General features: G+C 42.0%; 1 protein-coding gene across 1 annotated transcript in view; it reads right to left on the bottom strand.

Annotated features, from left to right (window-relative positions):
* PRMT8 (protein arginine methyltransferase 8) overlaps nucleotides 1-22,917 on the bottom strand; it is a gene marked incomplete at both ends in the record, with an annotated part of 67,672 nt that extends 44,755 nt beyond the window's left edge. Inside the window, 2 exons of the mRNA XM_082308554.1 lie at nucleotides 22,124-22,267; nucleotides 22,870-22,917. Of these exons, the coding sequence (XP_082164680.1) occupies nucleotides 22,124-22,267; nucleotides 22,870-22,917 (192 nt within the window). The remainder of the gene's footprint in view (nucleotides 1-22,123; nucleotides 22,268-22,869) is intronic.
* Nucleotides 22,918-24,384: the final 1,467 nt, after the last annotated feature.

Raw genomic sequence — 24,384 nt, 5'->3', positions numbered from 1 at the left:
CACTTTCTGAGGCATGAAAGCCTAGCTTTGTTAGCTATTGTTTTCACTTTGTGATCAACTATAAGCCAGGGAAGACATGCTACTGTTATCTGGAAGCAGTGTGCAGAAATGTAAACGTGACTGATGGTTTTTATTCATCTCCAAGAGCGATATTGATGTGCCAGATTACTTTAAAATGCCTCACATGACAAGGCACAGCTTGTTGTAGAAATAGCAACAGAAGTTATAGGAGCCTGTACTGAAAATATCAAAGTTGAGCGCAGTGAAGAGGAAGACTCTGTTGCAGATCATTGCATAAAGACTTATGAAGCTACAAAGCCAGAGAAGTGTGAACTTTCCATTGTGATTTTCTTATTGGTTGCTACTATCATAGCTGCTGCATAAGTGCCTGTCTTACTGAACAGAATCGTGGTTCCAGTGATGTAAAAATAAATAACAAGTGATATACCTCCTTATGAGAAACTCCTCAAGATGGACACAAAGTGGAAAGGAAGGAAAAATAGCTTGGTACTTTAAAGCTACTTTACATCACCCTGGCAAGTGCATGAAAATCTGTTGAGAAAAGGGAGGGGGCTACAGCCCCCATTATCAATGCACATGATGTGTTTCTTGTAGGGGAAATAGCTGTACCACTGGACAGCCTCTTCCCCTTCCCATTATCTTCTTGACTGACTAGTGACAAGGAACAAGAACCAGAAAGTGCTAATCAACTATAAAACCAGTTATTTTTAGGCCTTTTCTCAGTATCAGGCAGTAAGCTGAAATTCACATGAAAAAGTAGAGCTGTGCTATTTTTAGAGGCTAATTATTAACAAAAATAACACGAGTATTCTATCTGTACAAATTATGTTCTTAAATTAGCAGAAAATTTAATGGAAGCCCTCCTCTGCTTAGCAAGTTTCTAATGCACTGATCCCTGAAAGTCACTTTGCATCTGATATCCCAGTCATTCTCTTTCCCTGTCACTGGGCTTCAGATGTTTCACAACAGTTCTAGGAAGACATTATATTCTGTAGGCTTTGCTGATATTTAGGATGGGGGAGGGGAAAAAATTTCCAAGTGATCACCTACTCCATGTCTGAGCTAAGCTTCAGTGTAGTTTCAGATGTAGTTCAGCTCTAGAGGAGGTCTCTGCCTAAGAAGTATCCAGGTTTATCCATTGTTACTGTTTAACCTCTGCAGGATAAATGAGGACAGAAAGGAGAACAAGACTGAGAAATGGCAGTTCCTGAGCTGAAGTGGTAGAGAAAATCAGCACACTGATTTACACAGTTCAGTGCAGCTTCAGAACTACCAGCAAAAAGGCACCAGCATTGAATAGAAGTCCCACATTTGGCACTTTCATTTGTCGATTAGCAAAAAACAGTCTGTTTCCCTGCACAGAGCAAAGACACCCTGCCACTTCCCTTGGAGCTGTGGCTCACTGGGTCTTAATATGTTATAGCACAGATTTTCTCTTGATCACCTGTCATAACCAGGCTGGCAACTTTTTTGTCCTCTGTGTTGATTTTAAGTCCATCTTACTGTGTGACTTTGAAGGCATCAGCCATCTCTTAGTGTGGGTTACCAGAGTATTGCATCCTCTTGTGACTGACTAAACGCCTAGAGGTGGAATGTGACTCTCTGAATCAACCCCTAAAATGGAAGAAGGCTCACTGGAGATGGGCAAGGGTGATGTGCCCATGAAACTCGGGGAATAATGCAGGGTGTGACTGACCACAGCTGCTGCAGAGAAGCTGACTTTATCTCAACACAAAGGGGACTAGATGGTGGCCTTTGTTTCAGATAAGCAGCTATCTAGAGTTGAGTGGATCAGCTGGTGGTTTAAATGTTTCTCCCTGAGTTCATTAAAAGAGCACGAATGTCTCCCTCAGTTAGCCAGACTTGCATGGGGCAAGTCATTACATGGATCAGCCCAACATCAAGTACAAAAGTTGAACAACTAGCAGAATAATTTCAATGAGAGCAACAGGCTTGAGCTGCCTTCAACTCACGTATTCCTTCCCGGTGACTGGGGACACTCAGCATCATGACAGTGAGCACATTACAAAAGCCAGTAATGGGAATCACATTGGTATTATGATTTAACTGCAGTTGACTTACATTTGTATTATGTTTTCAGTGTATTTTGTATCACTTTACTAAATCAAAAATCCCATGTAACATCAACTGCCTTCAAATAAAACATTAATAAGACATTTGATATTTAACGTTACACCCTCCATGCATGGAATATCTAAAAGAAACTGGTGAAGACTGACCATTGGATTCTAACACCTACCTGCAACTAGTATTTTCATTTTCAATCATTAGAATAAAAGTTTTGTGAGGACATTCCAAACTTTATTTTTATCAGATGCAAAGGGCCCAACTGTAAACAAATCACTGGGGATAAAACTGGCAGAAATCCTTTAACTTGTGCTCAGGAGCCCCAGCTGCTAAAACAAAAATAGTAGCTTTTCTGCCTTACAGGCGTGGTTAAGTGTATGGTGGGAGGAAAGTTCCGACTCTGTTCTCTTTTGGGCACCTGGAAGTTCAGAAGACACTTCCCCTCGAGATTTACGATGAAGAGTGCATCTTCTCTTCCCTCTCCAGGCTTACCTTGGCGTGAGAATGTATGAATTTTATACTGAATGGTTTTAGGTTAGTTAAAATATCACACACAGTCTACTTTGAACCACCTCCATTGCTATTCATTAAGGGGCTGTCTCCATCCTGGCTTTTGCTGTTACTATTTGCCTTCCCTTTCTTGCTGTTGCCATTTTCATAAGGGGATGGGTGTTTTGTCTCATCACTTCCATTGATGCTGATTCATAATGTTATCAGGGCCCTCAGACAGGAATGCACCCAAGGACATGACTTTCCAACTGTGACTGGCATATCCTGCGGGAGTGCAGATAAACTCACTGAAGCCAAGACAAGGAACCTGAGAAGACAAGACCACATCTGGAAGAAAAGACTCAGAGTTCATGAAAAGAACACTACGAGACACCTCTTCAATAACCACTAGGAACCACCAGGGACCATCAAAGACTCCCCATGGAAGCCCTCGGAGACTCAGGCTGCATGTGTAAAGACTATGCAAATATGATAATTAGCTCCAGCAAATAGAGTGAATATGTACAGTAATTCTGGGAAATCCAATGCATATGTGTGTAATAGGGCGATATAAGCTTTGACTGATGCAACATACAGCATCCACGTTAGGTGGAACTATCCCCCGTGCATCCAGCGCTGCAATAAAGAGAATGCCTGCTTCTTTATGCTACATTGGTGTTAAGAGTTTTATTCCCAATTTCGGTGAAAATAGGGCAGCGTGTGTTACTGTGTTTTGAGAGCGGGTGCACGCTTGTCTGAGACTGAATGAAAATCCTTGCCTGATTTATGGACACAATGTAGAATGCTTTGTCCACAAAATCCAACCTGTGACTGTCCTGACAGTTGTCAGCACCTCTTTGCAACAAGCAACTGCTACTTGCACCACACAGTATCAGTTGAAGCCCAGTCCTTCCTGCAGGTCTCAGGCATGCAAGGGCAGTCTGCATTCTGCTACCCCATTTCTGCAGCTGCCTCACACCCTTTCATGCTTTTCTGTTGACATCCTGTGTGGGTCCTGATTCTTCCTTCATGTTGTGAAAAGCTTTGGCTCTGCCTAGTGCATTCACAGGAGCACATGGGAAGCAAGACTTGCATGTACATGCATGAGTGGCTAATCTTTCCCTTTATGCAGTATTAGAGAAGTAATTCAAATGATTGCTGTAGAATCACTACAGACTGGAGAAGTGTCTTGACTTAGAACTGTAGAGCAGAAAGGAAATTACTAGAGACAACATGAGCAGAAAAAGTAGACAGTAGAAAGATCTGTATAACTGGGTTTCTGTTCAAATTAGTCTTGCATTGATGCTGTGTAAATAGGTTGATTAGCATGAAGATTGATGTTCGCTGATTAAAGTGCTTCTGACCTGTGATTTTCACTGATTCATGTGACTAAAAGCTTAGAGAGTGAATCTTAGCTTTAAAAAGGTTTTTACTATTCACAGTTGTGAAGAAACCTTGAAAACACAGAGTAAAAGTTTCAGGTACTGAAAGGCCTATAAAAGGAATGCATTGACGCAAATTCAGTGCCTTTTTTTAGCCAGTCTTATCACCTTTCCACATATGATGAGGTTGGCATTATTGTTCTTTAGCCACAGTATGGGCAAAGCATGATGTACAGCAATGCAAAATTTTTTATTGCACCAACCCCATCTGTGTTCCGATGGTGGAACAGGCCGTCAGTTTCTCTTGCCTTTTGACGTTCTGTGGATGGGCCAAAAAAAAAAAAAAAAAATCCATCAGAATCTGTGCATTGTCTAAGATAACTGGGAGTCAAAGAATTGGAGTGAAAGTTTCACTTGCTAGTTTTCTGAACATTAACATGATTTAAGACAGGGAAAAAAAACAGTAGAAAGAAAAATAATAGAAGCAAAATTAGGGTTTCCCTATAGCCTGCTGCTGGCCATGTCACTGAATTCAGATCTGCCAAAGCTGATTTATCGTTTTCATGAATCTCAGGACCACAAGAACAGGATTTGGCTCACTCCAGTACTACTCAAACCTCATTCCCAAGAAACAAACTTCTTTCCCAACCTGTCTAGTGGTTACTGTGATACCAAAGACTTAAACAATTTAGTAAAAGATCATAGAACATGTGGCCACACATGTGAACAGAACCCACATAGAACATGTGGCCTCTCCAGTGCTGAATAAAGAGGAAGTTTCCTCAACCTGCTGGCAATACTGTCTAATGCAGCTGAGGAGACCATTAGCCGCCTTTGCAGCAAAGGCACATTGCTGGGTCCTGTTCAACCTGGTGTCCATCAGGATTCCCAGGTCCTTTTCTGCCAAACTGCTTTCCAGTTGGGTGGCCCCCAGCATATACCGGTGCACAGGGTTGTTCCTCTCCAGGTACAGGACTTTGCACTTCTCCTTGCTGAACTTCATGAGGTTCCTGTCAGCCCATTTCTCCGACCTTGATTTGCTTATTCAAATTTATTTGGATGTAAAATCAGTGTTTGAGCTATTTTCTGGTTTTATTTTCCCTCATGATTTGAGACCACCAAACAAGGAAATGGGTAGAAACAGGAATCACATACCAGATTTCCTCTTTCTGGCAAAAATATTAATTCTCTGTTATTTCGCTCTTCCTATACACTTATAACTCACAATCCCCTTAGTGGAGCTATAAGTGGTAGTGGCTTTTAAGAGAAACTTTGATCTCCAGTGGACTCTGTGTTTTTAATAGTGATTAGACTTTCACACCTCTGAAAAGTCTGCAAGTAATGAAAAATGTCAGATGCAGTCAAGGGGCCCTAAATATAACATACAGCATGGAAAATATAAATGGTGCTTTATAGAATATGATTAATATTGATGTTCATTATCATGACATATCATGACATATCATACATAGGAAAATGTATTGCTAATGACTTAGGAGAAACTAGCTGCTAGAGAACTGTTCTCATTCTTTATACAGAAGATACTCTGTACACACAGTACAATTCAGAATTGCTAAATCCTCTTGAAAGTTGTCACCATAACTAGGTACTTGTAGCATTTATTTCTGTCCTTGTAAGATTGTACTGGTCATGGATTTATGTAGGGATATAACTTTGGCTTCCAAGAAAGATAGGTCTTGATCATACATAATGAAGAGCATAACAGTGACTTCATGATTACTATTACACTGAGATTCTAAATGAAGCAAAATGGATATCTTTTAAGACTTTAATGACTTAATACATTATGCGTATTTGGTATAATCTACAAGGTACAACTGGTTTTTCCATTCATTCTCTTAATGGATCTATAGTTATCTGAAGTATTTCAGTATGGTTTAGAGTCTTAAGTCACTTAACATAGAGTTATCAAATTTGTCTATGATTGGACATAGACAATATTATTGGACATAGACAGTATTGTCTATGATTTCCTGTTTCAGGAAATATCAGACCTGCTCACAGACAATTGTAGTTTATATGTGCTAAATCCAGCACATTTGTGAGTCATCAAACTTATTGTACAGTATGCACAATAAGTCCCAGACTTGGTTTAAACAAACTACAGACTTGGTTTAAATTATACAAATATGTGTGGTGTGCAGAACACTCATCATTCAAAAATACAGGATTCATTTGGCCATTCCAATTGTAGTATAATCCCAGGTAAACCTTTCAAAATCCCTAAATTTAACCTATACGAAATATCTGTGCAGAACTAGAATAAATGTCTAAGCAATTACAGGCATACAGTATAGCTAAGATGAGAGCCAGGATTTCAAAGGTATGTGGAAGGGTATGTGGAAGGAGAGTGTCATTCCTTTAAGGGTATCTGGTCAAGGACCTTTTCCAATGCAGCAGGGACAATAAGAAGAGGAGGAAGCCATGAACGAGAATGGGACACAAACCAGACTGACATGATAAGGGAGGCAGTGATGAGAACCAAACTTGGTCAGTCGCATCCATTCATAAGGGCACGTGAGAGTGTGAGAAAGTTTATTCCAGCGAGGTGATCTGACTGGGGATCTGTCAGTTGGGAAACTAAGGGGAAGAGGGGGAAACCAGAAACAAAATACATGGAGACACAGACCTGACAAAACAAACATGGAGACAACACAAGAAACAAACCTCACCACACACACTGACTGATGGGCTATCAGGGACCCACAGGTGCCACTTCCAGGAAGATCAGCCTGGACTTTGCAACCGATGATATTGCATACCAGGGGACCCCGGACTGCAAGGCGTGCAGGAATCAACAGAGCTGTACAGAGCCCTGGGGTGGGGGATGCGCAGGGGAAGGGGGAGCAGGGGGGAGCAAAGGGGGGTAGACAGAACGGGGTGTAAGTGGGGCCACTCAGTCATAAAATGAGGTTGGTCAGTATGTTTGTCTAGCTGAGCCCTGTGCCTGATCACTGCAGTCCAGCCTAGCTTCTTTATCTTCTTATTAAATCTTTTCTTAAGCATCTCTCTGTGCATGCTCACTCCTTGTCCCATGTGAACGTGTGCTGCAAGAACTCGGTGCCAGCTACTGGTGAGTCCTGTGTGTGCGTGAGGGGAATTTGGTGCCAGCTTCTGGGGTCAGACCAGGGGGTGGGCACCCCTGGCCCGTGGTGCCAGCGACTGGAGCGAGCAGGGTCTCTGCGTCTGCAGCTGGAGGCAGTGGAGGTCTTTAACCCCCAGCCACTGGAGTGGGAATGATGTCTGTTCCCAAAACCAGCTGTCGGGGGGACAGCGTGAGTGAGGCAAGCAAGGAGCTCAGTGCCACTGGAGCGGGACCACAGGCCACTGCCCATGTGCCTGGTGCTGGCTGCTGGGGCAGAGTCTGTGTCTTCCCCAGTTCTGGTGTGCCTAGGGTGCGCATGTGTATTCACCAGCAAACTTTAAGCTGGACTAGCCAGTGACTAGGCGGGCCGAGGGTCTGTGCCAGGGTCCCCTGGGCAGCAAGTCTGTGCTTGTACGCCCGGGACGACTTGTGAATGTGGAGTGCATGAGGGACAAGTGTGTGAGTGCTGCGTGTTTGCAGTGAACGCCAAGCTGGACTAGCCAGCAAGCTGGGGAACCTGTGGGGCCGGTAAGGGGGCCCAGGATCCAGGCGGGGGGTGCTAAACGGGCAGAGGGGCCATGCTGGTAATCAAGGGATCTGCAAACGTGTGTGTGCTTGCGAACCTCGAGAGTGGGGATGTGCGTGTGTGTGCCTGCACTAATGACCTTCTGCCTCTGCCCACTGAAGAGGAGGCAGGGGCTTAGCTGTCTGTGGATTGCCTTTTACGTGAGTCCTGTATGTAAGTGCTGTTGAAGGCAGCGCCTTCTCTGTGGCAGCCTGTGTCGGCGTCCTCTCTGTGTGGCTCTGTGTGTGTGTGTCTGGGATACATGCACAGCCTTGTCACTGGTTGAACCTACAAACAAGAAAGCGTCAGCCATGTCCCTCAGCCTGGGCAGAGGTCCTGGGTCCCCGGGGCACCAGGCTGGGCTCCAGTGGCCAGGCAGGGGAGGTCCTGGGCTGGAGGAGGTGGGCCAAGCTTCTTCCATCACTTAACAGTATGTAGGCAGAGAAATATTCAGAAATTTACACCTATGGTTTTCCGAAGTACCCATTCAGCTCAGCGGCTTCCTAGTTGCTGCATCCCACTCTCTGTAGCCTCCAACCCCTCCTCCTAGGGGTTCAGCAGTGTGATTCGAGGCCTAGCAATGATCAGCTGCCCAGGTGTGTAACCCTCGCTCAGACTCCTGAGAAAAATCCTGAATTGTAAGAGAGAGCTCTGACAAAGCCTGTAGCATAGAGCCATGAAAGATAAAGTGAAGTGAAACACAAATTTAAAGTTCAAGTATTTGGGAAGAAAAACAATAACGTGAAGAGATATAACATGCTAAAGGACTCTAAAGATGGCAACAGCAACATGAAGCATGAACATGAAGCAGTATGAAACAACATGAACGTTCTCAGTAGCTGCAGAATCTGACCCTTCACCATCTGCTTCAGGACTACCTGGCCAGAAGAGACTCTTTGTGTGTCTTATGTTGGGAATGATAAGCATATTAATGCTTTGCCTAATAACTTATTAATCCTAACTGCCTTTGATATGTTAGACAATAAATAATTGCTTTGTACTTTTGAGTTGAATGTATTCTGCCTACAAGAGATTCTCTGGGCATGGTGAAAGGTGCTTGAACAGAATGACTCAGAGGGAATGCTAGTAACAGCGCCTAAATTTCTGAAGAGGTTTTGAAGGAAAAATATTTTTGAGAACCAGGCTTTTACATATTTCTCAATGTATTCTTACTGGCAAAAATGTTCAAATCAATGACCTCTGTGAGAGTAACTAAACTGCATTTTATGCATTTTACTTGAGTTCGTCTGACTTGCAAATGTACTGTCTTATTCTCTGACCTCTGGGATGTGTAGGTGTTACAGAATTTAAGAAAACAAGACCAGTTATATTTAATTGCTGAATCAAAGGTGTGAATGCTTGGAAGTGATCTAAACTGAAACACACAAATATTTTTAAATGCTCCCTTTCTGAATTGGGAGTTTGTATTCCTAACAGTTCACCAGGTTAGTTAAATTTTAACTTACTTTAGAGCTTTGTTAGCATTATAGCTGAAATGTGAGCTTGTTATTTCAACTTTAAACTGAAGTCTATACCTTCCTGTAATTCTCCACAACTAAACTGAATTTTGTCAGAACACCCATACTGAGGAAGACAGTGAATATAAAGGATGCTATTGAATGAGAAGGACTTCTCTGTGAAAATGCCTTTTTAAATAGAGCTTCTCTGTCAAGAGATATCTATCTATCTATATATCTGTGGCATAAGACTTTATGTGTAATAAGACTTTAACCAGGTTTTATCATTTTACAGTATACGAGCCCACACTGGCACAATAGCGTCTTCTCTGACATAGTTCTAATAAAACAGACAACCAAGGTGCACAAAGAAATGAAAGTCACAGCATAATATGCAGTTTGAATTTATGTAAATATAAAACATTGTGTGTATATGTATATGTATAAAGACACATACACATGGTAAGTTATTTTTTAAGTAAGCATCTTAAAGTGTGTTTAAGGAACTGCATACTTTTCTGTGTGGCTGAAATGACAAATGATCACAATGTTAAGGCACTTACTGAATTATTAAATAGCTTAGTCTTGCTCATTCAGAACTAGTTTTGTGTATTTTATTTTCATTTTAGTTCTAAGATGGGGAGTACAGTAACTTTCTTGATTTGAAATAGTGTTAGAGTAGAAACTGTTGTGTCAGTGTGACTGGATATCTTGTTGGTAATTCGTTAATTGCCAGACTCTGGAGCTACACTGGTTATGAATGGTTTTTTAATGGTGATGGCATTTTGTAACCACATTGAAGGAGCTAATTAAACTGAAATCTCAAGTTTAAAAAAACCCTGGTAAAGGAAAGTTTCTTATAAGTCTCCTTAGTAATGAACAGAGAAATATTAATCTTTCTTCAGACTGTTAAGGCAATTGTGTACTTCTGAGACTGACTCGTCCTCATTTATAGCAAGGACAACGTATATGTCCTTAAGCACTCTGTAAATTTAGCCTAATGAAGTATACGTGCTCATATTTGGCCATTAAACATTATTTGGTTTTGGTTTACCTAGTCTGAGAAATTTCATTGTAAGAGACTGATATTAATAACCCATCAACTCCAGGCTTGGGTAGCATATTTGTTCTCAAGAGGGCTGCAAATACCACAATTGATTTCAATGTGTTTTCAGCAGTTATTTAAGAAACTTGGACATGTATCTAACATTCAGAACACAGGTAATCCCACTAGTTCCAGTGGAATTATTTTTGCTCCATATTATACAAGGTGGATGAGTGTTTTTAAAAATCCTGCCAGTATGGAACTTGATTCTACAATAAATAATCATGCTGAGTGCTACTGACACACATGAGCAAACCAGCGTGTTCAGCATTTCTTGCATTATTAATAGCATATTTACTGAAGTGTTCAAAGATCTCCAGCAATTTATGTTAACTCCAATAACTTCTGAACTACACCTGCTAAAAAGATATCTATATAGTGTGTTTCTATGTATTTCATAGTGCAGTTGTTGATAGCCATGTTGATATAAATCAGGCTTGTATAGCTTTCTGTTAACGAGAGAATAAGCTTTTGCTATTTCAGACCTATCTTTTAAACACAGTTAAGAAAGGGATATGAGAAAGTATACTCCTAACATTTTTATACAATCATGAAACAGAATGATGAAAAGTCTATTCTTGAGCAAAAACACTGGTGATTCATCCTTTTCAATACAATTTTATATATAGATGTGTGCTGGTTTTGAATCTGTATAAATCACAAATAATTCTGCTGAAACTGGTGCATTTACATAAGGGTAAACCTGTCTTGAGATCAGAATGCAGAATTCCAGTAGGCATGGTTAGAATACTCAGTTTTACCTGGTGGAAATAGATCTTGCAAGCATAAATACTTTTGCCTTCCACTTTACAAAGTGACAAAGACATATTTTATGAGCATTAAGGTGCATTATTGGCTTTCTTTTGAGAAGGGAACAGACCTATCAGGTAGAAAGATGGCACAGAGACTTTTTTCTTCAATAAAATAATTGTATTGAGGCTACATGAAAGCATGCCTTCTATAAAAAAAAAATGCTAGAAGAATAGTTTCACATTTTCATAAAAATCTCACAGTAATAAGTCAAAGCACCTTCTTTGTTTAAAATCCTTCTCTCTCTTTGTCTCCCATTAAGTTTATCTGCTTAAACAAAAACTCTCTTAGAAAAGCAGGACAGAAATTGAGTGTCAAATACAGAGAAAACAGAAACATAAACCCCATTTTGAATTGGCCTAGTTTTACAAGTTCTAGGCTAACCTTCATTAAAACTGTATACACATTGTCGCAGTACTAGTATTATATTCATTGAAGTATGTTTGAAAAATCTAATAAGTGTGAGATGGAGTTTGGCACTGGAGGCTTGACTTTTAACCTCTTGGCAGTGAATGAGAAATGACAAGTAGCAGGACACATGGTTCGAATGGCCTTGAAAATGACAATCGGCTTTTTGACTTAATAGAGTATAAAGATTCAGCAGATTAGATATTAATAGAAGGGTAACGTAGTTAAAACAGCAAGCTAGGAAAATATCTTCTCAGTAACATGCCAAGTTCAGCAATGACAATGTGACTGTGATCAAACATGAGGTGAGGTAAGAGGCAGTGTGAGTGCCTGTGGTGGAACTGTGGTAAGTTGGAGCTGAGCTGCTGCTCAAGATCCTGACATGGAGACTAGTGAGGAGTGTCGCATTTTCTCCTGGCTCTACTCCTTGGTGACTGGGGTGGGTTTCAGAAGACAGTATGTGTGTGTGTAAAAGGTATGAGAGTGGGTGAAAAACTTTCACTGACAGAGTCTATATCTCCCTCACAGTATGGTAAGTCAGTTATTTGTGAGAATAACCATTGATTAACCATTTGTGGGACAATGCTGGTAAAAGCAAATTTCAATGGAGAATTTCAAGGAAGCTTTAATACACACACCTTGATAACTTATTAAAAACAGTCTTGTGTTTTTCTGTGTTATGTTCTTTCCTAATTGATGGTTGGTTGGGGTGAATCACAGGGCTAGAATTACATACTATCTCTTCTTATTCCATGTCTGACTAATATAGTAAAAAAACAGTCAACGTTGTTTTTATTCTCTCTTTCTGACAGAGAAATTGAGGTTTGCATTAGACCTTACCAGCTGTTGCAAAAACCCCTATTATTTCCTTATTTACAAGCTGTAAAACGGTGAATTGATTCACTCTCCTGATGGCCTTCTGCTACCTCCACCTACAGCTCCTTAATTCCTGACATTTGTTGAATCCGACAACGGGACAATGATACACAACAGGAAAATATTCTGCAAGTACGTAGGCACCAAAAGAGAGGCTAGGGAAAATGTATGCCCATCGCTAAATGGGGCAGGGGCCCTGGTGACAAAGGATGTCGAAAAGGCCAAGGTACTCAGTGTGTTCTTCACCTTGGTCTTTTACTGGTAAGACCAGCTTTTAGGAGTTACAGTTTGATTCTGTGACTTTTTGACAGTAAATTTAAGTATATATTTCTGCTGTTCCTGCTTTTATGGAAATGAGCAGCTTCTCTGGATGTTGACTGTATTTCCCTATTTTTCCTTCCTTACTTTCTTCCCTTCCTTTTCATCCTCCCTCCCTTTCTTCCCTCCCTGCCCACCCACTTCCCTGCCTGCTTTTCTTCCCTTCTTCCCTCTCTCCTCTCTTCCCTACTTTGTTTTCCACCTTCACAAAATAATTTCCTTATGACCTTTGACCTCCAGTAAATGTACAAAGCACATTCTGTTTCATGACTAAATATAGTATTTATATATATAAATACTCAAGTTGCACCAGGAGGGGTTTAGATGGGATATTAGGAAAAACTTCTTCACTGAAAGGGTAGTCAGGCCCTGGAAACGGCTGCCCAGGGAAGTGGTTGAGTCCCCATCCTTGAAGGTATTTAAAAAATGGGTAGATGTGGTGCTTAGAGATATGGTTTAGTGGTGGACTTGGCAGTGCTAAGTTAACAGTTGGACTCGATGATCTTAAATGTCTTTTCTAACCTAAACAATTCTATGATTCTATGATTTTCCACAACAGGGCTTTTACTTGAGGGCAACTTCACGTTTGCCACTTTTAATCCCAGAAATCTAAGAGATCATCAGACTTACACAGAGCTGAAAAGGTTTTAGCTGAAATTTTACTCTGCAACATACTTTCTTGCACAATAAAATATGTTCCCTTTTTTGTCTTCTCTGCCCAATAATTGTTCTTGTACCTCAGTTTTATTATTTCACAGTCTTTGTCTGCTTCTGGTTTGCAGAGGATCTAGTGGGTTATATCAAAGCCAACAGAACTGAAAGGGTAATGACAGCCCTTACCATTTTTTAAGGCCCAACAATACAATAGGCAGAGCATCCCTAACAATTTTTGAACACCCCGTGCTGCCTGTAAATTCAGCTACTCCTAATTAAGTTTAAAACACCGTGACTCCTAAGGAGGCAACTATATTATGATGTGGCTAACACTATCTTATTTGATTTCCTTCTGAAACAGCTGTTTCAGCTGTACAGTTGTACGAGATGCAAACTGTGGGTAAGAAGCACTGCTGCTTCTCAGATTTGACCTCTCTCTTTCTAGGGGAAATAAATAAGAAACAACTAACCCAAAATACCAAGTTAAAACATGACAGATACACAGCTGGGCTCAGTCACAAGGATTTCTGCAGAATACACTTTATTGACACTACCTGGCCATGTGCATTTAATCAGTTAGTCTTCTGCTATAAAGTTCTTCCAGTTAAGAAAATATTCCTCGTTTCCATTCTCATAACATTTCTCCAGAGCTTTAGTTAAACGGAGGTAAGCAAGATGCTATATAGTACAATGGTCATGGGCCTGAGAAGATGACCTGTAAGAAGAGATTACTGTGTGCTGAGCTTGTTTGATTTGTGGAAAAGGAGGCTAAGGGACAATCTAATAGCAGTCTGCAAGTACTTGAAAGACAGTTAAAAAGAAAATGGAGACAAACTCTTCTCAATAGCACCAGATGAGATAATGAGGTGCAAACATTACAACTTGCAGTTTGGGAGGTTCAGATAGGACGATAAGAAAAACTTTTTCAGAGAGGTCTGTGCAGCACTGGAAGAGGTTGCCTAGAGTTAGTGCAATCTCTGTGCTTGGAGATTTTCAAGACTTGGCTAGAGACAGCAATGGCCAACATGATCTAATGCTGGTGACCGAGTGTGAGGTTGCACGAGTTGTTCTATAGAAGTCCTTTCTAACCAAAACTTATGTGTTTCTGCAGTGACACTGAGTGTGATCCCTATTTATAAAGGACTCAATAGCATTACTCCAATCCAATATATCCCAATGTAACTGAGATTAGAGTAAAAAAAAAAAAGTATGTATCCTATACTTCAGACAGAGTAATATCTAATACAGGGCACAATCATGAGGTATATGGTCCTCAAATACAAGTAGTTCAGAAGGAGCTATGGGAGGGGTTAATTACTTCCCTATTTGTGACTAAGGAAAAGAAAATCAGTAGCTGGTCTTTATCCCAAGCTGGGGTCAAGCTTCAGGGCAATGGATTGATGAATAGTACAAGGACGCAACTAGAAACTGAAATAAATGGTAGGGTCTCCTCTCCTTCTTTCTAAATGAGAAATGAAGGTCCACAACAGAAGTAAGTTTGGACTGGTGGATTGTTGTTGGAAGGCGCTGATTGGTCACATATTATTCTGGGCTCTGAGACTGGGTTTGAGCTTTCTGGTGCTATTAGAAGCGATGAAACATAAGCTGCATGGCCAGAAAAGGACAAAGACAGAAGAACTCCTAGGCCACGTGATCCCAAGTGTGCATTGTGGGCACTGAAGGAACACTTCAACACTAATCCTTGGAGACCACTATATATCACTGCTTCCCAACCAGTATATGTTTACTTTCATCGTACTGTTACAAGAGAGGGAAATGATACTTTTTGTTTTAAAAAAGGGAGGCGGAACTGTGACAGTATGGTTCAGATATACTGGGATCCTTGGACAGGACAAGAAGAGCAGTAGGAACTTAAGTGTATGGTCCAGAACAAACAGTATGCTGAATGTGAAGCTTGCCAACTGCACTATGATGAAGCGTTTGCCACTAGAAAAAGCTGAAGAGAACAGTGGTATAAAACAATGTCTTAGAAAATACACGCCTCCATGCCAAGTGTTTTTTTTTTTTTCCCCATCCTTTCTCAGAAAAGCTTAAGGAACTCCTTTTCCGTGAATAATGGCTAGAAAAGGTGGTAATGCCCCTTTTTAAACAATAATTCACGCTGGGAGGAAAAGACCCAGGTACCATGCGGTCCTCAATATACACAAACTTCCAAGAGCATGTCTTAAATGAAGGACAGGATATTTTAATTGAGGGAGAATAGTATTCTCCTCACCTTCTTTATTGTGTCTCTGTCTAAAATTTTAGCTAGACATTTTATTCCCACCATAATTTCCTTGCAAATACTTTGTTACTGAAATATTCTCTTCATTTTGGAAAGCAAGGACATTGAGATTTTATTTATGATCACCTAACATTTCACACTCAAAATACAAAGCAAAATCATCTTCAATTTCTGCAGTTAACAGACTTTTCAGAAAAGCAAACTTGGCAGTGAGTGCTTCTTCAAGTGAGTCTGCCTTATTTCCAACTCTGGTCTCTAAATCTCCAAATTGTTGATGCAATAAAATGAAGATAAATAGATTTTCTATTCCAGATTTTCAAACTGAGTTTCTATTTTTAGAAATATGCATATTATGGAAGAGACAAAATTGTACATACCTTTTAAAATTTGGATTTTTTGAGATAGGTTTTTCACAACTGGGACCTGAAAAACCTAGCTTATAAGAAATAAATAAAGCCATCATCCTTCATCTTTCTATACCTCTTAAATCTCAGTTTAAAACTGAAATACTAAGAATGCCCATCCTCTCACAGTCACTGTGAAGTGAGAAAGTTGTCTCAGCTCCCATGCAACAGCCTGAAAGCAATAGCATGCCAAGAGACTCCATTGAGCCAGTCAGTACCTGTTCAAGCACACAGGAAAAAGCCAGGTAGGCTGTGATTAGTCAGCAATTGCTCCATTCTGGCATGGTGAAGACACCCTTGTGGCCATCAACTCAGCCACTTAGTGGGCAATCTCCTCTTTGCTTCCTTGAGATGAGTGCTTCTTGTTTCTGTTGTTTAGAAGTTATTCCCAAAGAAGAAAGAAAATTATAGAAAGGACAATCCTATTTTATCCTAAACTCTAGATCAAAATAAAGCTGGCATCAAAGACAGTGAGCAAGACAGCAGGCAGCAGGATTCTCTGTGGAATCAGATAGGAGCAACCAGTTTCATCATTCACCCCCTTTAGCTGTTCATCACAGTCAATGGACTGAACTTTGTTGCAAACTCAGAAAGGCTGAAGCAAAATCTTATGAAAAGATTAGGCTCAGTGTTTTTTTACCTTTATGTATTTCTCTGCTCTGCCTGTACCAGTAACGGCACAAGCCTCCATCTTTCACAATCAGGTTGAGGGTGAAGCTCTAGAAGGCACGTGATTCAGTCTCGCTAAGCTCACTTTAGGCATGGAGGTAGAACAATTACAAAGGTGGTCATCTACAGAATTTCTTGCACTCTTCTCTGAAGAATTCGGTGCTTTTCACAGACTGAGATTAGAAAAAAGAGTGATTATGGCAACTTCTTTGCAAAGTGCTCACTAGCAGGGAACCTCTCTTTTAGCACAATGACACAATATGATATGGCCCATGATGTCAGCAAGATGAACCATACCCTTTCTAAAAAATACCAGTCTTTTTGACACTAAAATGCTGTTCACTAGAACAACCCTGTGCTGGCAGAGGATGATCCACGCTAAGATATCTTTATTTTGAAACTCTGCTTTGAGCGATTTAAGCATAAACATTTTTTGATCCGATTATATTATTAATGCCAACCAAAAGTTTTTTCTTCAATGGGGCCAAAATATTATGGCCAATATCTTGAATTTTTAGTATTAAATTTGAGAAAGTAATGGAATGCATTTAACTACACTGAGATCTTCAGCTGAGCTAAATTAATGTTCTGCACAGCTGAAGTTGGTAGAAGATGGCTCAGAGCCACATTTCTGCTCCCCCACTCCTGAATTGGCTAGAAACCAAAAAAGCCCCCATGACTATACTAGAACTGCCTTATTACTAGCCTAAATAGCATGGGCTACTTAGTGCTAGTAGGAGCACTGTACAGTGCACATCAAAATGTGGTGAAGTGGAATACTCCCTGCTGTAACTCAGAGCTGCCTCTATAGCCCTTGGGGATTTGACTACACCCCCAGTGAAAGATTCTTCACTGACATCATGGGTGGGCTTTCTGACTGCCTTGTCAGCAGTGCAAAACATCTAGAGCATGGGCCACTGGTCTGGTCTCTATAGCTCACCTATGCTACCTGCACACACCAGCTACCACAACTTTTCCTGTTCAAAGTTATGTGACAGGCATGTGGCACACCACTCAGTGAGGCTGAAAGATATGTCATAAGCTGCTGCTTCAGCTAGCTATCTGACACCACGCCAGATCTGTCGTGACTTCTGTTAGCTTAAGAAGTACACCACATAGCAGCGCTATTTCTCTCTTGGGTAAACATTACCCACTCATTAATGGTCATTCATATATGGTGTTCTAAGCAATTTAATAACATTATAAATAAATGATAATCTTCTACAGCACCTCTCACAAATAAATCATGGAGTTCAACAGTACAAATGGGAAAGCTCAGAGGGATACAATTACATCTCCAGGATCATCCAGCGTCATAGCCAGGAATAAAACTTACGTTTACTGAATAAATTCAGTCCACTGTTCTCTGTTAGGCACACTCTTGCTCTGCTTCTGTTCATTTGTGCTTTGATATGTTATTAAGGAGAAAACCCGCTTCCTCCTCATGAATCACAAACAGATTTCATGATTTCAACAGATTTTATAATCTCTTCTCCCCTCAGTAGTAGTATGGCTTGATTTCATACAGATAGGACGTTGTAATCTCCCCACTTCTGATAGCAGAGCAGTTACTGTCACAGACCTGGATCTCATGATACTGTGCCAGTTATATTGATCTGTATGGGGAAGCATTTCTATTATGCCTGTTACCCCAAATCTTCAAAAGATTTTTTTTCCTAACCAAAACCGAAGCTTTGTAAATAGGACATTCAGGGAGGACTCTATGTTGCTGCCATTAATAAATCACCCAATGTCTCTATTCTTAGCGGTTAAACAGGCATCTTTTCTCTCTACAGACACTGTGAAGTCTTCAGCATAAGAATTGCCTTTATTGCATTGTACAAAACCAGCCCAGTTTCAGGTTCTAGAATTGTTTCAGTCAGCGACTAATGACTAACCTGTTACGGGTAGATGTATATGTCTGTTGGATGTGCACATAAACCCTGGCACTTTGTGCTGTTCCCTTCACCTGGCATAGGTTCACAAGCTACATTAAGGCACACTGCTTCTGAAATCTCACTTCTTTCAATTTGTTTCCCATCACTGATATCAGGTCTACTATTCATACGGCTTCCATTTAATACATTTAAAATAAAAAGACCCAGAAACCAAAATCTACAGCAGGTCAGCACCATGAATTTTGCAGAATCTTCATGCGTATGTTCTACAAAGCACAATTTCTCTTTCACTTTGTTTTCTGTCTTAGTGCCTTTAATTACTTGCAGAGAGCTCAATTCTGGATCTCTTATTTATGCAAACAGTGCTATTTTATTTAGACAAGTCTTCTTTCATGACTAAAGATACAGAGGTTCATTTTTATATCTTGAGGAGAGATTCTACAGCTTTTTTTCCAATGGAACTTCTCTTGAAGTTCACGGGATGGCCAAGGAGAATAAAGATTTTCTGAACCATTCCAGCAAGCTTCCTATTAGTGGGGCAACTATGGCGTTCAGTGAGCCTCTAAATAGAAAAGACTTACGATTTTATTCCCCTTGACTTTTATTTTTATACAAAGCACTGTGTACTCTCAGGCTGCTATAAACACATACAAAAACCCACTGATTCCACTTAAACTCAGGCAGACAGACTGACATCAGACTGTTATCAGTACAATAAAATTAGAAAACTATTCTGAGCCTGATCCAAGATCCAACAGCACCTGTGACAATACTTCCATTCACTTAACTATGTTTTGTATCAAGATACGAGGCTATAGGGATATAATGTAAATGTCTGTACAATCTGGTACCATGCGAGCAAATTTCTGTAAGTTTCCTAGTAACACGATGTGTCCTCCTTGACTGGAAAGTAATGTTAGTGAGCTATTGCTTTTCTACTCTCCTGTACTCTTGTTTGAGGAAACAGTGAGTATTGTCTTATTGCAGCTTGGGTTTTCCCTTGTCTGTATTTGTCGTCATCATTTCTTTAAGCTTTTCAGGCTAATGAGCTAGCACTATGGTCATCAGAGGGTAGTTAAGGGAATAAAGAGTTTCTCATACAGTGTCTATGTTCTTTGTCTTAATGTATTTTTTTAAATTGCCCTACTACTGAAACAGTATACTTGCCATATTTGGCCACAGGTTTGAGTAATGCTGTCAGTTGTGGTAGATCTAAAAAAAAAAAAATTACTATGAAGAGGTAACAAATAATTGGCTCAAATCAATCTGAGTAATAACCAGAAGATTTTTGGAATTATCTGGGAGTGGGGCATTTTGACCATTTGTTAAATGTTTTAACTCTTCATTGCTCATTATAGCTGACATTTTTTGTATCATGCCTATCACCATGGCACCAAAGTACTTCAGAAATTTAGTGAGAATCAAATCATGCGTATTACTGATACCCCACTGATTTCAAATGAAGCAAATATATACTAATTCCTAATTTTCTCTGACACTGTGATAAGTCCAAAAGTGAAATGCTTTGTCCTGTATTCTTTCTGTCACAGAACATTTGCTAACTTCAGGAGAAAGTTAGAGAAATACAGGTTTGAAGATCGAACTGGTATCATACGACTTTGCTAAATATAGATGCTTGGTCTTGGCATATTTTGCTTGGTGCACTTCTAAATCTGCAGGTATGCAGACTACTTCTCTCAGTACATAACAGATCTTAATATCACAAATATGAAAACTAATAAAACAGAAAATATCTTGGCAGGCGTTATGAATGTATCCCTTCTGAATTTCTTAACGTACAAGTGCAGCAGGATATGCCTAATCTGCAATATTTTCACTGTCATTTCACAAATCTGCCACTGATGGGTACTCTGAGGAGAGGAAGCACAGCGTTTTAATATTCTCCTAACCTGTGTGCAGCATTGGAATGAAATTGTCGTTGTTAAGAAAGCCTTCTCCGTAAAATGACATTGCAGTGTGTGCAGCACTGCACAAGCAGAAAGACACAGGCGGTTAAACAACAAAAATGTACTATTAGTGAATTGAAATAGAACAGGAATATTTAAAGAGCTCCCCTCACCCATTTCCCCTGTCTAAAGACCATTTCCATTGAAAAACGGCTTTGAAAGGAACTGACTGTGCTTGTACATTTCACCTTGCAGTACTGCCCAGGATCCTGGGACCTTTAACGCACTACGTGCTGTCAGTACTACGACAGTTTACAGATGTGCAGCCAGACTTCTTGCTATTTATAGATGCCTCTTCTGCAAACAGTACTCTATGGGGTTGTAATGCAGTAGCAGGCATGTTATTTGATTTAGTGCTTACATCACATTTAAGAAAATTGTGCTCTTCACCTGGCATGGCAAAGGAGGCATATTTATGAAGGTCAAGCAGAGAGAGCACTATTAGGAAGAGAAATGTGGAATTCGTGAGGGAGCAGGACACCTACTGGGAGGATTATCTGAAAGCAGGAGACATTTGGCAGGCACATTGAAAGAACAGAGGGGGGAATAGTCATGTGCTCACTCACACTGAAGTGGTGCTTTTGTTCTGTGTTACCTCTGCAGGGCAACTGGGGCGGGGGTCAGCGCCGCCCGTGTATGTTGAAGTTGGTTGGGGTGCAATGGCCTTGGGGGTCTGTACGTGGCTGTGCTGCATATCGCTTAACCATGTGTTAAGTGTTTAGCCAGAGTGCTAGGCACAGTCTATTAATAGAAACAGGGAGTTTCGCACACACTCGCGCTTTCGCCTGTCTCCTTCTCACATGCTCCCAGACAAGCGGGGACTGCATCCTGCATCCTTCTGCTTTTCCAGATCTGAGACTTCGCACACTGCTGTATCCCTTCAGAAGTCTCAGTGAGGTCAAGACAACCCTAGACAAGTAAACAAGGGCTGCTCAACCCCAATGTTGCTGAGATGGGAAAGGCTGAGGAAACCGAAGGTAATAGGGGGCGGGGGGGGAGGGGGCAGATTTGTAGAAAACCTGAGAACTCGCAGGGTACCCTCTCGGCCCAAAGGCAATGCAAAGCTATTCTCGGCACTGCTCAGGCCAGCCGGGCGCAAGGCGGAATGCTCCTCCTGCGCCTCGGGCAGCTCCGCTTGGTAATACGCAGCAGGCTGCAGGGACACGGATGCTGCTGAAGTCCCCGAACAATCCTGGCGAAGGTTCCGCGGCGCTCCGCCAGGCGAGGAGCACTCCGAGCTGGCCAAGGTGCTGTCGCGAGAGACCGTCTTCGTCCCTTTCAGCCTTCCCAAACACACAAATAACCGCCCCTCTTCCTTGCCGCCGCGCACACCTCCTCTTCTCTCCTGCCAGGCCCCCGTACCCCGCGCGGAGCCCCACCGCCGCCCGGCCCCCCCAGCTTCTCCGGGAAGCAGCCGTGAGGCGGCGGCTTCCGGGAAGCAGCCGGGGCCACAGGAGGGTTCAGCGGGGTGCAGAAGTTCTCTGCCTGCGGGGAACGGGGAACGGGGGGGGGGGGGCATGCAGGAAATCACAGCAGCAACGGGGGCAGGAGCCAGCCGAAGGAGCCAGGAAAGTTTATCTGCACTTACTGCTGCTTCTGCCAAGGGGTCTGTGCTCGGGGCTGGGGGAACTCGGGCGCCGGGCTCTGCCGCGCATCCTTACCTCGGTGCTGTCGGCAGCGTTCTCCGCCATTTTCCTCCTCAGGAGCAGACAGCGGGAGGAGTGTTTCATTCCCATAAGAGCTAGCCAAGGGGTTGGGGCTTCGGGGTTGGTGTTTTGTTTTGTGTTTTCAAAGATCTCCAAACACTGGTGTGCCCCGAAGAATAGGGAGGAAAAAAATTACGGAGAACAGTAATGAATCAGTCAGCTTTGTCCTTTCTGCGTCGTCCACGGGAATGTTTGTCTCCTCTTAGCATCGGGAGCTCCTCGGGCACTTTCAAGTCCTCCTCTTTCTCCCCTCTCCTCCACCTCCAGAGAGCTCTTGGGAGAGAGGCGGCACACACTCTTCAGGTTAAACTGAAAGGCTGTTGGGCTGCGAGTCCTCCCCTTCAGAGAAAGCAGTCGGGCTAAACAGGAGAGAAGCACCAGCTAATCTGAACTTGGGCGTGCAGTGACCAGCTGGGCATCTTTGTGTCCTGTGGCTACTCTTCCAGAGGCAGAGGGAGCCAGAGACAAAGCAACAGGACAAGGAAATCATAGCCCTTTATTTTCCTTCTTTGGGCTTCTTTCTTTCTCTCTAGGTCCCAGGAAACTTCCTTTAAAGATGGTCACAGAATTTGCCACCCTCTTTCTATGAATGTCTTCTGAAATGGCAATCCCTCCTCCTTCTCCCTCCACCTCCTCTCCCCCCCTTCCCCCCTCCTCCCCCCCTCCATCCCCCCTTCCCTCTCCCCCTTCCCTCTCCCTACCCCTTCTGCTCTTGGGCAGAGCTTGGTGCCCTTCTCTGGGAATTGCATTCACGTGTCTTTCGTAGAAAAAACCCCATTATATCAAGCTCCCCGCACCCGTCGCCTACACCCTCTCACACGCAAGCACGCATTCACACGTGTGCACACACACGTTGTCTCCCTCTCACACAGGCATGCACATTTTTTTTTCTTTCCCATCCCTCCTCTTCTTTTGAATCAGCAACATTTTTCTTTGCAAGGACTCTTGGCAAGGCTCTTAGAGGGCAACCGAAGAAGCCTGCTCCAGCTTCTTTCCTCCGAGTTAAGTGGCAAACCTGCTTTCTTAATATATCTTCTCGTGTGTGTGCTCCCAGCTTCTGTTTTACTTGAAGTTTTTCAGCAGGATCCACCCTCTGTCAGAGAGCCGTGAACTGTAGAAATATAGTCCCGGTCCGGATGCAGCTCCTGCTGAAAAGGGGTGAGGGGCGGGAGGGGGGGAAGTGGAGGGAGAGGTTTTGCTGGGGAGGGAAAGGGCTAAAGGTGTTTTGAACTTTTTTTTTAGCCTTTTCCTAATGACATCTTCCTCTGTGGGCGTGCATTGCCACCTTCCCCACGCGTTTATCTTGCTTTCAGTCCTCCGGGAACTTTCTAGTTCTGAGTTGTCAGCTGGGAGGATTAGCTTTACCTCACTCGTGTTGCTGTGGGTAAGGGCGGGAGAGGGGGCGTATTACATAATTAATCCTTCCAACTTCACTTTCCGCAGCTCCATCTCCAGCCCACTGTTCTCACGTTTCTGTTTTGTTTTCATACGGAGGAGGTGAGAAAATAATGCTGGTGTGTGGATGTGTGTTGCTCAAAGGATTTCAAGGACCAGAACAGGATTGCTGCTCTCTGAACAGTTTGAAATAATTTCCTCTGGGGGTGCCAATGGAGACCTGAAGAAGAAGTTTGAAAGATTACTTTTGATGCATATTTTAAGCACATAGCCAGCTCAGATGCTACATCAGTAACAGATTATGATAGATCTGGGGTCTTGAATTTTTGTCCCCTGCAGCCTATTTTAATGTCTTTTAATTAGAGTTTATCTTTAGCTGACCTCTGGAATACTGACATACCATGAAGTACTGCCAAAACAACAGGAGGTCCCTGGGCACACAAGAGGCTGAAATATTCCCGGGGGGTGGGCGAATCGATATAGAGAATGTGAGTTCAAGAGCAGAGAGTAAAATTATTCTCCTACCCCACGGGGATGAGGAGGTGGGGCCAAGAAAATTAAATAAGGAAATTTCTCCCTTTTACTTGAATGACCATCACAAATTCTTGTTCAGACACAGATCAGTAGGTATGCAATAGATTTCAGGGATTTGTAATAAATCACATAGAAGTAAGCAACCCAGGGAAGCAGAAGGTGTGTGGTATGCTGAAATGTCAAGTGACAATGAGTGTGCCATGTAGGGCACAATGATACTGTATGCAAAGGTTTCAGAATGTGAGAGTATGTTATAAACACACATGCTATACAGCTTGAGACTGGAC

This window comes from Platalea leucorodia (assembly GCF_965183815.1).
Source record: "Platalea leucorodia genome assembly, chromosome: 4".
Lineage (NCBI taxonomy): Eukaryota > Metazoa > Chordata > Aves > Pelecaniformes > Threskiornithidae > Platalea > Platalea leucorodia.
The sequence above is the reverse complement of the archived record's forward strand: the minus strand, read 5'-3'. Positions and strand labels throughout refer to the sequence as shown.